Here is a 16,876-nt window from a genome sequence, read left to right on the forward strand (position 1 = left end):
AAACGGCGTTGAAAGCGCCGGTGGAGGGGAGATGCGTGTGCGGTGAAAGACGGACGCTGTCAGGGCAGGGAGGGGGATGCCGGCCAGCACCGCGCCGGGCTGCGCGCCCTGCCCTACCCGAGGGAAGCTCTCCCCGGCTACCGCATTTCGCTGCGCCAGACCCCGCCGCGCCCTCGCACCTGAAGGCGCTGCCCAGGGGTTTGTTACAGTGAAATCCCGAGCTCGGACACCGGTATTTCAAACGCCGGCTGCGAGCGCGGCGGGTGCGCGCCTCTGCACGTCCCCGCGCCAGGCCGGCGGCGGAGCCGCCCGCGGGAAAACGCGGCGCGGATTCCCCGGCGGCGCCCACGCCATCCCGCTCAAGCATCGCCCAGGGTGAGGGAAGGGGCGGGCAGGGAGCGGGATGCCGTCGGGGCGGGGTGGGGGAGGACGGGGCAAGGCGTTCCACGAAGGCTCCGCCGCCTCCGCCCATCTCGGCCGCCCCCGACGGCTCCCCCGAGCGGGTCCCCGCCGGCTGCCGCCCCCACGGAGCGGGGGCGGGGCGCGGCGGGAGGGGCGGGGCGGGGCGGGGGGGCAGGGCGGTGACTCGGGGCGGGCGCCGATCCGGGGCGCTCCGAGCCGGGCTTTGCCGGGCGCCGTCTGTCGGCGGCCGCCCGGCCTCCGGCGGGAGCCAATCAGGGGGCGGCTGCCCGCACGTGGAGCCGAGGGGACTCAAGAGCGCCGCGGCCGCCGCTCACTCCCCCCGTGACGGGCGTCCCGGCGGCACCGGGCAGCGCCGCGGGGGCGTCCGCGCCGCCGCTCCCGCCTCGGCCCCACGGCTCGGCCCCGCCGCCGCCGCCATGAGCGGCCCCTACCCGGAGGAGAGCTGCGCCGAGCGCCCCGAGTGCAAAAGTAAATCGCCAACTTTGCTGTCCTCCTACTGCATCGACAGCATCCTGGGCCGGCGGAGCCCCTGCAAGGTGCGGCTGCTCGGCACCGCGCCCGCCCTGCCCGCCATCGCCGCTCGCCCCGACACCGACAAGGCCGCGCAAGGTAAGCTCCGCCGCCCCGTTCCGCTCGTCCCATCCATTTTTCCCTGGCGTCGGGCAGGGCCGGCTCTGTCTCCCCTCCCCACACAGCCCGCGGCTCGGCCCCGCTCCCCGCCCGCACCGCACGGCCGGGCACGGCCTCGGAGCTGCGGCCGCCGTTATCCCGTTACCGTGCTTGTTGGCGGCTGCTGTGCTGCCAGGGAGCGCGGCCGGAGCCGTGCCCGGAATTCAGTCCTTCTGGGGAGGTATCGGATACCGGCGCTTTAGGCTTCTCTTGCTTTCGATGTAGATTTAATTTTTTAATTTAAAATAAATCGGTGCGAGCTGAGATTTGTGGTCGCTCGTTCGCCTTAGACCTGTACCGAGTCTCGGCGAGCGAGCTGGGGCCGCGCCCGGCAGGAGCAGTCGGTGAACACGGGGCGCCGGCAGCCGCCGCCCTCGGCCCGAAGTTGGTAGCAGCCCCCTCCGGGGCCGCGGGGAGCCCGGCTGGGCAGCTCCCGCGGGCGGCCTCGCTCCCGCTTTACCGGCGTACACAGGCGGGCGGGATTCTTTCCTCCGAAAGCAAAGCCAGACTTTGGGAGTGTGGGGAGACGATAGGAGGGGGAACAAAACAAAAAAAAGCCATTGAAGGAACCCCGGGCCGCCAGGGCTGCCCCGCCGTTCGGGATGGGGTCCGGCGCTGGCCGCTGTCGGAGAGGGGCCGGCGCAGGCCCGGGGCTGCCCGAGCCGCCGGAGCCTATCCCGCCTCTGAGCGGGGCGCTGGGCCGGGCTCTGCGGCCGGGAGCAATTTCTTCTCAGGCCGGGAGCAGGGGCTGCTCTGAGGAACGGGTTAAGGGGGGCTCTTACCACCGTACGGGATGGAAAATGATGCCCGAAAGGTGGCTGCGGGACTAGGATCTCGCCCTGGGCTCTTCGCCCAGATCCTGCTGACCGTGTCTCTCTCTTCCTTTCTCTTTTTCCTCCGCACCCTTCTCTCCCCAACACCTGCCCGCTCCGTCCGACTGCTGCGGCCGCCTACGCCACTCTCCTGGCTCAGGGTCCCCTAAGGGCAGCCCCCCTTTCGAGCCGGCCGAGCTGCACCTTCCCCCCAAACTGCGCCGACTCTACGGGCCAGGCGGGGGCCGGCTGCTGCCGCCGCGGGCGGCGGGGCCGCGGGGGGACCGGCCCGAGGGGCGACCGGAGGGGGGCGCCGGCCCCGTGCCCGCCGCCGCCCCGTGGGACACGCTGAAGATCAGCCAGGCGCCCCAGGTCAGCATCAGCCGCAGCAAGAGCTACCGCGAAAACGCGCCCTTCGTGGCGCCGCCGCCCGCCCGGGACGAGCTGGGCAGCCCCGCTGCGCACGTCGAGGAGCGGCCGGGCCCTGCCGCGCCGGCCGCCGAGGAGGAAGAGGAGGAGGAGGACGAAGAGATGCTGGAAGAGGAGGAGGACGAGGAGGAAGAGGAGCTGGAAGACGACGAGGAGGAGGAGCTGCTGGGCGAGGACGGCGGGGGGCTGCTGAAGGATGCCCGCCGGGGCGCGGCCGCAGCCCCCGGGGCGGAGGGCGGGGATCTGTCCCCCAAGGAGGAGCTGCTGCTGCACCCCGAGGACGGCGAGGGCAAAGACGGCGAGGAGAGCGTCTGCCTCTCGGCCGGCAGCGACTCCGAGGAGGGGCTGCTCAAGAGGAAGCAGCGCCGCTACCGCACCACCTTCACTAGCTACCAGCTGGAGGAGCTGGAGAGGGCCTTCCAGAAAACCCACTACCCCGATGTCTTCACCAGGTACCGGCGCCGGAGCCTCGGCCGAGCGCGGAGAGGGCGAGCCCCGGGGGGACGGGACGGGGCCGCAGTGCGTGTTGCTGCACCCCTGTCTCCAAACCGACCCCGAGGGTGAATCCAGCCTCGGGCACCCTCGGGCTGGTAGGAGACAGGGAACATTGCCGGGCTCCGGAGGGACTCAAGCCGGCAGCGCCCGGGCAGGCCCGCCTGAAGGCCACCGCCGGGGGCTATTTTTACCCCCTGCCCACCCCTCCTCTTGCCGCGGCCGCCGCCGGGATCGGTTACGCGCTCCTCGTGGGCTGGAGCCTGGCCCGACCCGGGGAAGCCCCGGCAGGGGCACAGATCAAAGCGCCGCTGCCTAAAAATACTGGCCTGGCACGTCGGGGCCTCTCGCTGCCCGGAGCCGCCTCCGAGGAGCCCCGCGGGGCCCGGCTCGACTCTGTCTGCACTTTCGGGGTCATTTTTCCGTTGAGAATGGGAGCTCGGTGGCGGTGGGTCTGGCCGCCGGCTCTTCTGCGGAAAGTGCAGGCAGGAAGAGAGGCAGAGCCGCCAGCCCCCTCCCTGCGCTACCCTAAAACTGCAGCTCCCCCCTCCCGCGTTAAGGCCAGAGGGGGGCTGAGTCCCCAGAGCTGCCCTTTTCGATCACGGAGATCCTCCCGGCTTCTCGTTTGTTTTGCCCGGGAAGGAGAGGGGGGATGTTGGGGCAGGAGTGTCCGCGGGGGCGTTTTGTTGCCCGGACCTCGAAGCCGCGCATCGCCCGCGGGTCTCACCTCGGGGCGCTGCCTGGCCCCGGCCTCGGGAGCGGCTGCCCGGGCTGTGTAGAAACATACTGCGCTTTTTTTCGTTGGTGTTTTTTACGGCTTTGGCTTTTGCGCTGGTGTCTTTTACGGCTTTGGCTTTTTCTCCGGGGCTTTTCACGCCCGGCGGGCGGCCGTGTCCTGGTTACGCTGGGAATGCTCCTCTCTCGGGCACAGAGCTGATGAGCGATTTTCCAGCGCCTTAGTATTTTCCGATTTGCCTTAATTGCGGCAACGCGAATCGCAGTGTGGGGCTGCCCAGCTGCTATCCGTCCCCTACACCGCGGCTTGCGGCGGGGACCGGCCAAATTTGGGGAGCGGCGGGGAGGGGGTTCCAAAACCCGAGAGTCCCGAGTGACGCCCAGCTCGGTGGCGACAGGGACAGGCGGTATCCGCCCGCGGCCTGGCTCCGCTTCCCCTGGGCACCGGGATTTTGGGCGCGGAAGCCTCGGGGTGCCCCGGGCTGACGGCGGCGTGTGTGTCTCCCCCAGGGAGGAGCTGGCCATGAGGCTCGATCTGACCGAAGCCCGAGTGCAGGTGAGTGGCGGCGGCGGGACCGGGACGGGCGCGTCCCTCGGCAGTGCCCGGGAGGAGAGTGGCCCCGGCCCCTGCAGGGCCGAGCTATCGGCTGGCGAAAACCCGTGTCATTAAAACTCAGGGCCCCCACGGGGCTTCGGTTGTTAGAGACCCGCTCGGCCGCAAGTCGGGTATTTGGCTGCCATCAAATCTCCAATCGGGCTTCATAAAAGCCCACTTAGTGCTAGAACAAACAGGGCCATTTGAAGGCGAAATGTTGTTTGATTTCCTCTCCGGCTGCACAAGGAGCTGGCTAATGCTATTTGATTTCCCATTTTTGATAGCAATAAGCCTGCATTGATCTAATAGTGAGTGAGTGCAATGCTATTAAAGGTGTTTGCCGCCCCATACCAGAGAGCATTTCCCAACCCGGGTCTCATAACCAAAGAGACGATAAACATTGGGATGCCCTGATTGCCAACAGAAAACAGATGTCTCTGGGTTTGAAGCTGAGCAAATCACTTTACAGTTAAAATCGGGCGCTGATAAAGCATAATAAATTCCATATGGCTCATTTAATACACAACAGCTTCTTGCATTAGAGGGGCTAATGATGAGATTTGTCCCCTCCTTTCTGTTGACACATTTCTCCATTGTCAAACAGAGATGTGACAGCAAATCAGTATTTTCAGCTCAGGGGAACAAGTCGTGGGAAAGTTAAATAACTTTTTTAAAAGAAAGACACCCCCTTTCTCTCTCCTCTATTCATGGCAGAAGATGTAATTAAGTGAATATGAATTATGAGAGTCCCTTCGTTTACCTTTGGGCGTACTCAGACTTATTAATTCAATAAGGGGGAATTGTAGCGAGGACAGCTTGCTAATTGAGTTTTAGCGGGGAGAGACGCTCCCTCCATGCCAGGCTGTTGCCTTCCCCACGAACGCAATGCCTCTTCCTCGTGGGTACCCAGATGGGAGTACGTGGAGATCAGTTCTCACTGAACAACTGCACGGAGAGACCCACAGCACTGTTGCCTTTCTCCCTTCTTGGAGAGAATGGTTCTCACGCTGAGCTTACAAAACTCAGCCTAATGGGGAAAACTCAGTCCACACTTGCCCCAAAAGATTTACAAACGTCTGTCTCTCTCTAAGTCTCTCTCTCTTTAGGTGTGTGTGATGATCGCACACTTGGTTATTAAGGGAATACTTTATTTTCCTTTGAAATGCGGTATTTTTTCCTCTACCTCTCTGCTGGTTTAAGCCCGTATTAGTTCACGATTGTTGCTTTGTGGGAGAGGTAAAAGAGAGAAAGGACGGCAGTGCCGCGGCACCCTAACTAACTTTCATAAAATAGATCCTAAAAGGGCAGCCTAGAAGGCTATATTTGCTGCTTTGGTTGATGTCTGAAACGAAGAAATAGTTTTTGAGGCAGTGAAATTCACGATTTTTTCCCTCTCTTTAAATCTGAAGGGGGAAAAAAAAAGTACGCTTCCCAAACGATATAATTTGTAAATATGCTCTTTAGAGGAAAAAAAAGCGGTGTGAGTGTGGAATAATTCCCGCATAGTCCCCTTGGGAAATCGTATTCCTGCTGTTCCAGTGCTGGGGGAGCCGCCCCCGGCGCCGACAGCTGCCCCGCACCGCCGACCTGCCACGAACGAGCGTGGAGGTGCGGAACTGCTGCGCCCCTGCGGGAGCCAGGGCTCGGGGCAGGGCCGGGGGATCACCGAGAGCTCCGGCGTGGGTCGGCACCGCCCAGAGCTGCAGCGCGGCTCTGACACGCGTGTATCCCGCGGGCCGGCCCCTTTTTGGGGTGCCCCCGCTTTGGGGGCTGCGGAGGAGCGGGCGTCGTCGGGCCGGTGCGGGGCTCCTGCGCGGCTCGCCCCGCCGAGGGCGCAGGCAGGCGTATTAAAACCGGTCTTTCTTTTGGCTTTCAGGTATGGTTCCAGAACCGTAGGGCTAAGTGGCGGAAGAGGGAAAAGGCTGGGGCTCAGACACACCCCCCAGGTTTGCCTTTCCCTGGTCCCCTGTCAGCAACTCACCCCCTCAGTCCATACCTTGATGCTAGTCCTTTCCCTCCTCATCACCCAGCTCTAGACTCCGCCTGGACCGCCGCCGCCGCCGCGGCCGCCGCCTTTCCCAGCCTGCCGCCGCCGCCCCCCGGCTCCGCGGCGCTGCCCCCCGGCGGGACCCCGCTCGGCCTCGGCACCTTCCTGGGCGCGGCCGTGTTCCGCCACCCTGCCTTCATCAGCCCCGCCTTCGGCAGGTACCGCCCGCCCACGCGCGACCCGGCACCGGGGGGGCCCTCGGGGCGGGGGTGGCGGCGGCTCCGGGGCCGGACCGCGGGGGCACCGCGGGGTTATCGCGGAGGGATCTCGGCCCCACGCGGGACCCGCCGCGCGCGGCCGCCCCGGCGTTCGAACTTGGAGCGCTCGGCATCCGGCGCCGATTGGGCGCCGCGAGGGTCACGTGCTCCCGTCCCGGCCTCCTATTGGGCGAGGGCGGCCCTCGCACCCGCCCCCCGCGCGGCCGCGGGTGCCCCGTGGGGGCGGACGGGCCCGGCCATGGCGGCGGCGGGAGCACGGGCGGTCCCGCGGGGCAGGGGCACGGCAGGGGCCCCGCGGAAACCGGTGCTCCCACGCAGACACTAAATTCTTGCGTGGGTTGCCCGACGTGCACGCGTGGCCTCTGCTTTGCCAGGGGTGGCGAGAGTTGCTGGTGTTTGGCCGTTCGGGGTGAACAGAAGCTGTGACATCCCGGGCGCCGTGAGCGCCTCCGGCCGAGGGTGTCCGTCAGGAGCGAATTTTTAGCTGTGGGCGTAAGCGGGGCCGAGCAGCTTCCACGGGTTCTTGTCGGGCCGAGCTCCCGTGGGCTCCGCGTTCCTCCACGCGAAGCGGCGGCGGCCGAAGCCGGGGAACCCCCAGGCAGTGCCGGCAGAGCTGCCGCGGAGCCGCGGCCGCCCCGTCGGGGCGCAGAGCGGGGCGCTGGGGCAGGCGGAGGGCGAAGGACCCGGCTAAAGGAGCGTTGCCTTCCCAGCACCGGGGGTTTCCCTTTTTTATTTTTTTTTTCTCTCCCTAGGGAGAAACCCCGCTCGCATCCCCCTCCCTGCCGGCTGTACCCCCTGGGAACACAAGGCGGGGAGGACCAGCCTCAGCGATTTTTCCTCTTTTTTTTTTTTTTTTTATTTTCCCCCACAAAACTATCTTTTGCATCCCCGGCGTCGGGTATTCCCAGCGAGTCTCTGTCTCCGCCGCGTCCCCACCTAGCGGGGAGGAGGCGAGCGGGGCCATGCGGTCCCCGGCTCGGCGGTGACGGCCCGTCTGTGCTTCCCTTGCAGGCTCTTTTCCACCATGTCCCCCCTGGGCAGCGCCTCCAGTGCCGCGGCCCTGCTGCGGCAGCCGGCGCCGGCCGCCGAGGGCGCGGTGGGTTCGGCGGGGCTGGGGGACCCGGCCAGCGCCGCCGCCGACCGGCGGGCATCCAGCATCGCCGCCCTGCGGCTGAAGGCCAAGGAACACGCCGCCCAGCTCACCCAGCTCAACATCCTCCCCGGCAACAGCACGGGGAAAGAGGTGTGCTAAGGCATGGCCGCCGTCCGCGGGGTTCCGGTTAGGTTTGGGGGTTTTTTTAGAGGGGGAGAGGGGAAAAAAGAAAGAGAGAGGGGGAGAAAAGAGGAGAGTAAATACGCGAATCAATAAAGGTCACCTCAGACAGCACGAATCAAGACCAAACGGGAGGAAAAAAATAGTAACGATTTTTTAAAAAAGAGGACCAGCAGCTGAGACTGTGGTGGGTTCTCGGTTTAGGAACTTGGAGACAGCGAGCGCCTCTCGCATCACACGAGTGAACCGACACTTGCAAGCTCCTGAATAAGTAACTCCTTGGCTGGTACATTTCTTAAATGTACGACGTGTCCATTTCCTCTCTGAACACTAAGGGGGGGGAAAGTAAAAAAAGAAAAAAAAAAGCCCTAATAAAAGTTACTATATACTAGCGTTTCATACACTAAATATTTTTCCTTCTGTTTATCTGGCAAGAAAAAAAAAAGAAAAAAAATAGAATTGTAATTAAGAAAGAGAAAAAAAAAGATAGAGAAGCAAAGAGGAGGGGAAAGCTGTCCCCATCTTCTTAAAATAACATCCTAGAAAGTTCAGTTGATCTGTTAGAAGCGCTGGAAAACTATTTTACATGTTGGTGCAACGAGCTGCATGTGCTAACCAAGGATGCTGCCAGTGCAGACTGAAAGTAAATTTGATGCTGTAAGATAACCAGTGCACTTAAGAGAAAGGGTATATCTTTTTCTTGTTATATTCTTTATCACTACACCAACCAAGGTTTTTATATCAAACCAAAGGGAAATACACTGCTAGAATATGGACTGTTTAAGTCACTAAACTGTGATTATTGATTCTGTACATACCATTGTTATAAAAAAGAACAGAGCTTTGTATATTTGAAATGTTATAAAACAATTGCACTCAGTGTAGTGTTGTAAAAGTTTGTCATTCTGTAGATTCTTACTGTGTTGTAGATATAATAGGGTTCCTAGACAAATATTTATGTACAAACCCTTTATTTAACTTATTAACTGTAGAGGTTTCTGAAACCCTCAAGAGGCGATGGTACAGTACTTTTTCGTGTAATGTCGTTATTGTTAACACTTTTCCTTGCTATCCGGTGGAGAAGTGCCACGTTCAGAAAAAAAATAAACAAAAATATATGTTTAACAAAAAAAAAAAAAAGGAACAAAAGGAAAAGCAAAAAGCCCGGTCCTTGCGGGGGCTGCAGGGCCACCGGGGCCGGGGGCGCCCAGGGCTCAGCCCCGCCGGGCCGGCCGGGGGCTGCGCTCCGCCAACCCCGCCGCCGGGGACCCCCCCACGGGGTTTGGGTGGGCGAGGGTCGCTCGGTCGCGGTCGACGGCCAGAGCTTAGGCGGGGTGGAAACGAGGTGCCGGCGGCCCCGTTCGCCAGGGGATTTGCAGATCGCGGGGTCCGGAGGGGCACCCACGGCTGTACTGCCCACGGGCTGCCGTGGGCACCGTGGCGTGTCCCCCCTGCCCCACCCCGCAGTGCGCTGGGGTCACCTCTCGGTGCCAGCGACTCCACAGCGCGGGAAACCCCCCCACGCACACTCGGCAACTTCCCGGGCGGGGACGGGGCAGTCCCTGACTCCGCCGCTGCTGAAAGCCGAGGGCGGGGGGAGAAAAATGGGAATTTTGGGGAGCGCTTTGCTTGTCTCTCCTGCACCTTTGGGGTCAGAAAAGTTTCTACGCGCCTGCCACTCCTTTCTTCCCGAGATGAACTTCCTTTTTCTTTTATTCCCCTTTGGGTGTTATTTTTTTTCTCTCCTTTTTTCTTTCTTTTCTTCTTTCTTTTTTTTTTTTTTTTTTTTTTTTTTTTGTTTGGTTTGGGTTTTTTTGTTTGTTTGTTTTTAAATTTCTTTTTTGGACGCAGCGCTCTCGTGTGCCTCTTCCACGGAGCAGGGGCCGAGATGCGTGAAGTGCCCCGGCCGCACGCCCCGCGCCCCTTCCCGGTCCCGATGAGTCCTGGTCCGCCCGGCCAAGCCCTGACCCCCGACGGCCGCAGGTGTGGGGCCGGACCGGAGCGCCAGGGTGTGGGGAATTTTGGGGGTGATTTGGTCTAGTCGCGGCAGCCCTCCACAACGGCGGGCCGGGGCCGGAGAAGAGCCCCCCCCCCCCCCCGGGCTGGGCGAACGGAGGGGGCTCGGCCCGGCCCGGCGGGGCGATCCTGGCTCCCGAAGCCGCCGACCGGGAAGTGCCGCCGGAGCGAGCATCGCGCGTGGGAGCCCGCCGCGACCCTTACCCGCAGCCCCCCCTTTCCACCCACGGCATTTCGCATCCCACACCCCCAACCCCGCCCGCCCCCAGCCGTATTTTTGAGTTCTAAAACCCACCATAGGCGCGAAAAAATTTTATGGGAAAAATAAGGCTTGTTCCCTGGACGTTATTAACAGTGCAGACTGAAATATACATTTTTGCCTTAAAGAAAAGGGAATCATTATCAAGCCATTAGGCATTAAGAAATGTCATTCAGTCATTTTTATTCATTCCGCTGAAATCTTCGTAAAAGCCCGAATCATACTTCTGCAAGCAGCAATTTTGTTAATCCAGGGGGTTATTACTCTGGTCCCTTATTAGGATCTATACTGCTGCCAAGCAATCCTATAACCTTCTCAAAAGAAGTTTACCTCCGTGTTATAAAACCAGTAGTGGTATTTATACTGTGCAATAATTAGTGTATTACCTGAATCCACTAACAGGTTCATTTTATCTCCGCACAAAACCCCTAGTCTGCTTATAGAAAGCTTGTGCCTCCTTTGGTGCTGTTAAAGTGGTGAAAGAGTGAATGAAGGCTGGTAGCACTTTCTCCTTTCGCCGTGCCTTAATTCCCATCTCTTTTTGCTCTCATCCAATTAGTGCAGTGTATTAAGCGGTTTATCATCTCATAGTCAGCTATTGAGAGAAACAAGGCGAACACTTTGCAATAGAGCCTGCTCTCCTTTGACACCCTCAGGTACTTACATATTCCACTGTGCTATGAATAATAGAGGAAGAATAGAGCGCTAATTCCCTCATCAAAGAATGCCTTGTCTGCTGCTTTGCTCAACAACACCATTCTGATCAAAAGAAAAGCAATAAAGCTTAGCATAACAAAACGAAACCTACTTATTAGCTTAGTGGTTAAATTAATGCAGAGCCGCTGCTATTCAAAACCAAGGTTTGAAAACAGCCTCCAACAACCTGATAATGCTGCCTTCGGGATGAAGGAATTTTAATCTGAAATTTGAAGCTGGCACAGATGAGTTAATCTATTAAACTGCTATAAGGAGGGTGCGGGAGAACTATTCAATTAAGGCACATTTAAGGTGCTCTGCAGAAGACGGGGAAGGATGTGAAGGGGAAGATGTGCTCTGCTTCGGCCTTAGAAAACTGCCTTTGGCGGCGAAAAGAGGAATTTTGGCACAGCAGCAACCGTGTTTGCAGATGGGAATTGTTTTTCATATCGCATATGTCATCAGCAAAACCTGGCCACCGGCTCCATATATCAACACTCCTCTTCCCCAACTGCAAATAAATACAAATAAACACAAACCTTAATGTTAAAAGCGTGAGGGGCGGGGGGGGTGGGCGGGGAGAAGGGGACACAAGAAGGGGAAGGAAGGGAAGGCGATTTGGGTCTCAAAACACAAACCTCCGAACTTCAGTCTTTCCCAAATTATTTACAGCACAGCATTTTCCAGCTCCATTTAATATTAAATGCTATGAAGATGATTTTGCATTTCCCAGCCTTTCTGCGGGGCCAAGACAAGGCACAGTGCCCAGAGCTGATTAGAGAGGGAGAAGGGGAGGGGGAAAAAATCCAGTTTACTCCTTGCCAAGACTTCAGCTCCGATCTGACCAGCTTTGCTGAGAGGAATCAAAAAAAGCCTCCATTCGGGGTAAAAGCCCTCGCTTCCCATATCCTGACCCCCAGACTGTGGCTGGCTGGGGTGGTGGGGGGCTCCAGGGCTATGCCACTCACGGCTCCTCCACCTCAGTGTGGGGGGGAACAGCCCCTTGCAGGGCCACTCTGTGCTGCTGCACCTTACACAGTCATTCCACAACACTCTCATTTAATCTAAACATCCCTAAACTTGCAAATTAACAGGCTCTTCAGCGGTAATTATACAGATACATACAAGTGCCACAGGGTCAGGTTATGCCATATCTATCCATTTTATTTGTATACCTAATGTTTGGAAGAGAAGGTCACACTTCTTGCTTTTCTAAGGCATTCTACCCAGTTACTATCACTAATATCTTCATAATCCTAATTGTGTTGGACACAAAAAATCTAAAAACCCCTGCGTGAAATTACAGGAAACTGGGATCTTTTGAAGATCTGAAACTCCCATATGTCATCTCAGAAGCAACACCTTCTCTTCAAGAGAAGTCTCCAAATAAAGTCTGTTTAACAGTATTAACCCAACTAAACACACTGGGAAGGAACGATAGCCCACCAGGGGTGAGACAACACCTGCACAAAACCAGGGATTGAGTAGGTTCCATTTCCCACAGTAGAGATTCAATGTGAGAAAAAAAGAAAGGATTTAGCCCCAAAAGTTGCTTGGAAGACAACTGTGTATTTAAGCATATTCAAACTGACATTGCACACACTGACACACAGCCTCTTCCAATGCCACCTCAGGGACAAATGAGTATCATAAAACACTCTTACCACAGACACGTATCCCTTCAGTGCCCAACACATTTGTGGCTGATGCTATTACTTCAATCTCCCTTTGTTAATGGCTGTTCATCCTAAAAGCAGACATACAAGCAATCCTGTAGGACCACGAAAAGTCTGGAGCAATAGGAGCCAGCATGGAGTATTTTCAATCATCAGATCATAGAATCAAATTCTCTTTTACTAGAAAACTTTATTTTTTTCCTTTAAGTGTGAAGAAAACTTTACATTTTATTCTGTTTAAGATTTAAATGCAAAACATCATAACCTTACATTAATATATCACATTGCAAGCTTAACGGTGAACATGAGTAAAACAATATTTTGTGTACAAAAGCATGTACCCAAATTTATGCTCTTCTTGTCATATCTGCTTGTCATTTTATTAAAAGTAAATGAAAAATACAATTTGTTTTTAAAACTGTAAAAGCTCCAACACAGTAATTATTACAGAACAGTAACAATGATTTACTGCTTTCCATTCCCGTTTTTGGTTACAATGCCATCCTAAACATATTTTTCCCTATCAATTGCTTACTTTCAAATGTTTTGCATGGAAAGAAATGTAATATATTTATATCCACTGTGTGTGTTAAACGGGTTTTGTACATCTGCATGTCTTTACATCCACACGGGTTTTTCAACATGGCAAAATACTACGCTTAAAGACTTTTGGAAAGACTTCTAATAAAAAGATGGTCCCTATTTTTAGCACCTCCAGGTTTCAGTCGTTCTTTAATGAATTCGAAAGTAAAGCATCCCTACCTCTGTTCAGAAGGTAATAGGACATTTAAAGGCATTCAGGTTTAGTATTGTTTTTAATTGGTATGTTTATGATCAGGAAGAAGATAAACTGTGAAAAGGCAAAACATTAGTGCTCCTACTGAGACCTCTACTAACCTCTCTTCCTGAGAGCACCTCTACTAAATACCCTGGAGCAAAGTCTAGGATCACTTACATTCCAGCAACTCTCACTGGGAATTATCCAATTAAAGCAGCAATTCCCCCACCCCCTTTTCCCTCATAGGTCTAAATACACAACAAAATATATTGCAAAAATCAACTACTCTGTATTTTAATAACCCTGGTTTCTAAATGAATTAAAAAAAAAGGAAGATAAAAACACATCAAATATTTAATGTCCACGTGAATCATACTTTGTTTTCATCTTCCATTTTTTCCTCCTCCAAAGAGACAAGATTATTAAAACATCATTGTGCACACTGAAATAGAGTATTGCTGAAGAGATCATTTCTGATGAACAAGGAACTATCCTCCCTCCATTTTTAATCAATCACTGTCTTTCATTATTGGACTCTCTCACAGATCTTCCCATAGTGACGGTGAAGAGTTTGCCGAGGTTCACTTCTGAGTAGGCACTCATGGACAGGTATTTGTCTACAGTGCTCTTCAGTCTTTTGTAGGCCTCAGACACTTCCCACCTGGGCTGCTTCTTCTTCACATACTCTAAAAAAACAAAGAGAAAAAAAACCCAACAAAAAAATGAGAAGGATTAAACGACCACAGAAAGGATTTTTGCATTCGCTAGGACTGTGAATCACAGTTAGCAAAAAGGACATTTACAGCAAGCTCTCCCAAGTTCTGCTGCCTTTCCCTGCAGTGCCACACCAGCTGGTGAGGGGCCATGGTGAACCTGTACAAGGAGCCAAGGCTAAAGTTCCCTCAGCCCCACTGGCACGGGTGCAGCAGCTCCTGCCAGGAGCTGGCAAGAAGAACCACTTGCCCAGTTTTGACATCTAACTGGGGTGAAATGGGGGTTCACTAAGTCACAGTAGAGAAAATAAGTGATAGCAGGGCTGGCTCTGAAAGGACCCAATTTAAAATGAGCAGGTGCCTTAACTCAGTGAGAACTACGCAGAGTTCCCAGGGGTTTGAAGTAGGGAGAAGGTTGACTTCAGAAGTGAAGGAAACCACGCTTCACTTCTCTCACCTCTCCTGCTGCTGCTGCTGCTGCTAATATTGGCACAACCTAGGACAGACTTATCACCAGTCTTGTGTGTTCTCACATGCACCTTGTGTGCAGGATGGGAATCGGGATGCTCAGCACTAGAGAGGTATTGGAAAGAAAAAGGAAGCAGAACAAACAAGGGGAATTCCATGCCACCCTACACTGAAATAGAGAGAAGATGCCTGGTATTGCAACCAGGAGATGTCAGGTTCACCTGACACATGAATGAAGAGAGTAATTCCCAAATGCTTGATTAAGAGATGTCCGGAGAACAAGACATCCACCCACCTGTACCTTTATGTATGTGCAAAGTCATGTACGTGCACATGAGTCTGTACATATTTCAGCAGTGAAGCCCAAACTGTTAAATTCTCGGGGTTTTTTTGTTAAATTTTATGCCATCAAAAAAATCCAGGGATTTTATTTGGGTGGTTGTCCAGCTTTTGCTTTACAAAGACTGTGGACAAAGACTAAAAGAGCAAAGTACTCCATATTCTGTTATACAGCAATGCCAACTGGATGCAGATGTGGTGCAGTTGTGCTCCTACTTTCCAACCAACTTCATGTTCAGCTCCTATCTGAGAGCCTGTGCCTGCAGTTACTCCTTGGAACAGGCCACACTGCATAGTGGATATATTGCAAAACAAGGTGCCCTCCCAGGCAGCTTTCCACCTGCTGGGCTGGAGGGACTCCAGGTCAAGTAGAACTAGGAGAGCATGGCACAGGTTCTTAAAGGTTGAGTTTTCAAGCCATTTAGGTGCAGTGTAAGCATGTATCTTGTGAGAAACCAACATAATCCTTCTGTTGCTCATTAGCTTTGACTAAAAGCTGCTGCCTCATTTCTTCCTGACACCTTCACAACATCTGTAGTGCCCTCCTTGCACTCTGAACATGTAAAAAAGGAGTCTCCATCCCCTGTTAAACAGCTTTCACTATATGGCAGTTCAGATGAAAAACCTGTCGTCTCTAAAACAGCTGAGTTTATATAAGAGAAAGTCTTGGGGGAGAGGGACATGCTGGTTTTTTGACTCTACCTGTGCAAGGGATGAAATGACTCACTTTTGTGATGACTCACTTCTGTGATGTGACTGAGATGAAGGCATCCCATCAGACACACCATCTCAGCAGCCAAGTCAAGGACTGCTACACAAGGAGATGGCAGGGAAGGGAGGCATGGTAACAGAAATAGCTGTTAGAGTTTTGGGGTTTGTGAATTTCTCCTCCCTGAGGATTTACAAATATTTCTGCAGAGCTTCAGATGTTTTAACATGAGCTCAGCAGACTCTGGATATGATATAAACAGTCAGGTCTTACTGAGCAATTGCTACCTGCTTAGGTTTTCCATGTTATTCACAAAGTTCCACTGAACTCAATGGCTTTTCATGAAGATATCAAATCTTTAAAAATTAACTTAAAATTTAAATTAACAATGCCAGACTGAGTAACTAAATATATCGATTAAAAGCACTTTGGTAAAAACCTTCCATGCATCCTTGTGAAGAAGGGATGTATTGTGCTGTCATATTCAGTTTTGTGTCTTTATATTAACAGCTCTGGGCAGTAAGCAAAAAGAGGAAGATGCCTAGTGTAAGATACCACATTCTTACCATTACACAGACCATAACTATTAGCAGAATTGAATTTTCCTTAAATTACACCACCAGTACAATAAAAACTTTGATGACATGAATCTGTTCATTAACAGGCTGAAGTCACTATGGCATAAACATATTTAATGATTCTGAAAATATTTAAATGTAGGGTTAAATTAAATACACCTTGAAAATTTTTGTAACTTTGTCCATAAAAACACCAATCCCACTTTGTCACAATTTCAGCTCTAATTAGTTTATGCATTTTCTGGATAAATGATATAGTAAGTGGGTTCACTTGCCACTGCTCACTTGTTAGCCAAACCATGCTCTTTATACCAAGGAACTGTGGAAAATATCATCCTTGTAGCTCAAAACTATGCTAAAATAATTTAAAGCTTCCTGGAGCCCAGGAGGGACCCAGGTAAAATGTATCACTGCAAACAGCTGGCATGTGTGAACAGAACAGGAAGGCACATTAATCATTAGAACATGGAGGCAAACAGTAAACCAGGGCTGAAAGTAGCAAAGTGAAATACAGGCCCCTGTACAGCTCCAATTCAGGCTCCAGGGCTCCAGCCATCCCACTAACAGAGCGCAAAGCTCCCCTCAACATTAAATCTAAACTTCAATTATATGCAATAACCTTTCTGACAGTATGCTTCAAACATTTCTTAGATGCAATTACCCTCATAGAGGCAAGCAGGAAAGGGTGGACTGAAAAAATGGAGAAATATGAGGGGCCTCGTTGAAGTAATGAGGCCAATTTTAAGTTTCAATTATAAGAGAATGGGAGCCGGGAGCTCCGGGAGGAGAGGCAGGCGGCGGCTGCCTCTGCGGCACAGCCACACCACGCATTTGAATGACACAAGTGCATCTGATGACTGGGGAGAAGAGATTTAAAAAACTGTAGTAATACAGAGCAGGGGAAGATGAGAGAGGACACAGCTCCTGATGTGTTTACCTCCTTTGCTGATG

At 53.9% G+C, this 16,876-nt stretch overlaps 3 protein-coding genes across 5 annotated transcripts in view; 1 reads left to right on the plus strand and 2 right to left on the minus strand.

Moving 5' to 3' along the window:
- The first annotated feature begins 727 nt into the window (after window positions 1–727).
- On the plus strand, window positions 728–8,721 carry ARX (aristaless related homeobox). 2 transcript variants are annotated; one of them, XM_051795108.1, is made up of 6 exons: window positions 728–1,032; window positions 2,065–2,785; window positions 4,071–4,116; window positions 6,032–6,101; window positions 6,186–6,360; window positions 7,432–8,721. In XM_051795108.1, exons 1-6 carry the CDS (start codon window positions 840–842, stop codon window positions 7,670–7,672), a joined length of 1,446 nt encoding a protein of 481 aa, XP_051651068.1. In that variant the 5' UTR covers window positions 728–839; the 3' UTR covers window positions 7,673–8,721. The 2 variants fall into 2 exon arrangements, with proteins under 2 accessions (XP_051651068.1, XP_051651067.1); XM_051795107.1 differs by having other exon boundaries at window positions 6,032–6,360.
- On the minus strand, window positions 7,850–9,884 carry LOC127474366 (translation initiation factor IF-2-like). Its single transcript, XM_051795014.1, has 3 exons — window positions 9,558–9,884; window positions 8,858–9,337; window positions 7,850–8,023 (listed from the first exon to the last, which is right to left on the minus strand). The coding sequence occupies exons 1-3, from the start codon at window positions 9,882–9,884 to the stop codon at window positions 7,850–7,852; spliced, it is 981 nt and encodes a 326-aa protein (XP_051650974.1).
- Window positions 9,885–12,512: 2,628 nt separating this feature from the next.
- The window catches only part of POLA1 (DNA polymerase alpha 1, catalytic subunit), a 203,741-nt gene continuing 199,377 nt past the window's right edge, over window positions 12,513–16,876 (minus strand). For both annotated transcript variants that reach the window (XM_051795104.1, XM_051795102.1), the window contains exon 37: window positions 12,513–13,804. In XM_051795104.1, the coding sequence (XP_051651064.1) occupies window positions 13,632–13,804 (173 nt within the window). In that variant the 3' untranslated portion in view covers window positions 12,513–13,631. The remainder of the gene's footprint in view (window positions 13,805–16,876) is intronic.

This window comes from Manacus candei, unplaced genomic scaffold (genome assembly GCF_025592945.1).
Source record: "Manacus candei isolate 608988 ecotype Guabito, Panama unplaced genomic scaffold, ASM2559294v1 h1tg000041l, whole genome shotgun sequence".
In the NCBI taxonomy this organism is placed as follows: Eukaryota; Metazoa; Chordata; class Aves; order Passeriformes; family Pipridae; genus Manacus; species Manacus candei.

What these genes read in the sequence shown, in the direction of transcription:
- ARX (XM_051795107.1), top strand. Translation starts at nt 840, where the DNA reads ATGAGCGGCCCCTACCCGGAGGAGAGCTGCGCCGAGCGCCCCGAGTGC. An exon ending in TACCCCGATGTCTTCACCAG is followed by an intron (nt 2,786 to 4,070) that starts GTACCGGCGCCG and finishes TGTCTCCCCCAG; the next exon opens with GGAGGAGCTGGCCATGAGGC. An exon ending in TGACCGAAGCCCGAGTGCAG is followed by an intron (nt 4,117 to 6,031) that starts GTGAGTGGCGGC and finishes TTTGGCTTTCAG; the next exon opens with GTATGGTTCCAGAACCGTAG.
- LOC127474366 (XM_051795014.1), bottom strand. Translation starts at nt 9,884, where the DNA reads ATGCTCGCTCCGGCGGCACTTCCCGGTCGGCGGCTTCGGGAGCCAGGA. An exon ending in GCCCCTGCTCCGTGGAAGAG is followed by an intron (nt 9,338 to 9,557) that starts GCACACGAGAGC and finishes CTGACCCCAAAG; the next exon opens with GTGCAGGAGAGACAAGCAAA. An exon ending in GCAGCCCCCGCAAGGACCGG is followed by an intron (nt 8,024 to 8,857) that starts GCTTTTTGCTTT and finishes CCCCCCCCTTAG; the next exon opens with TGTTCAGAGAGGAAATGGAC.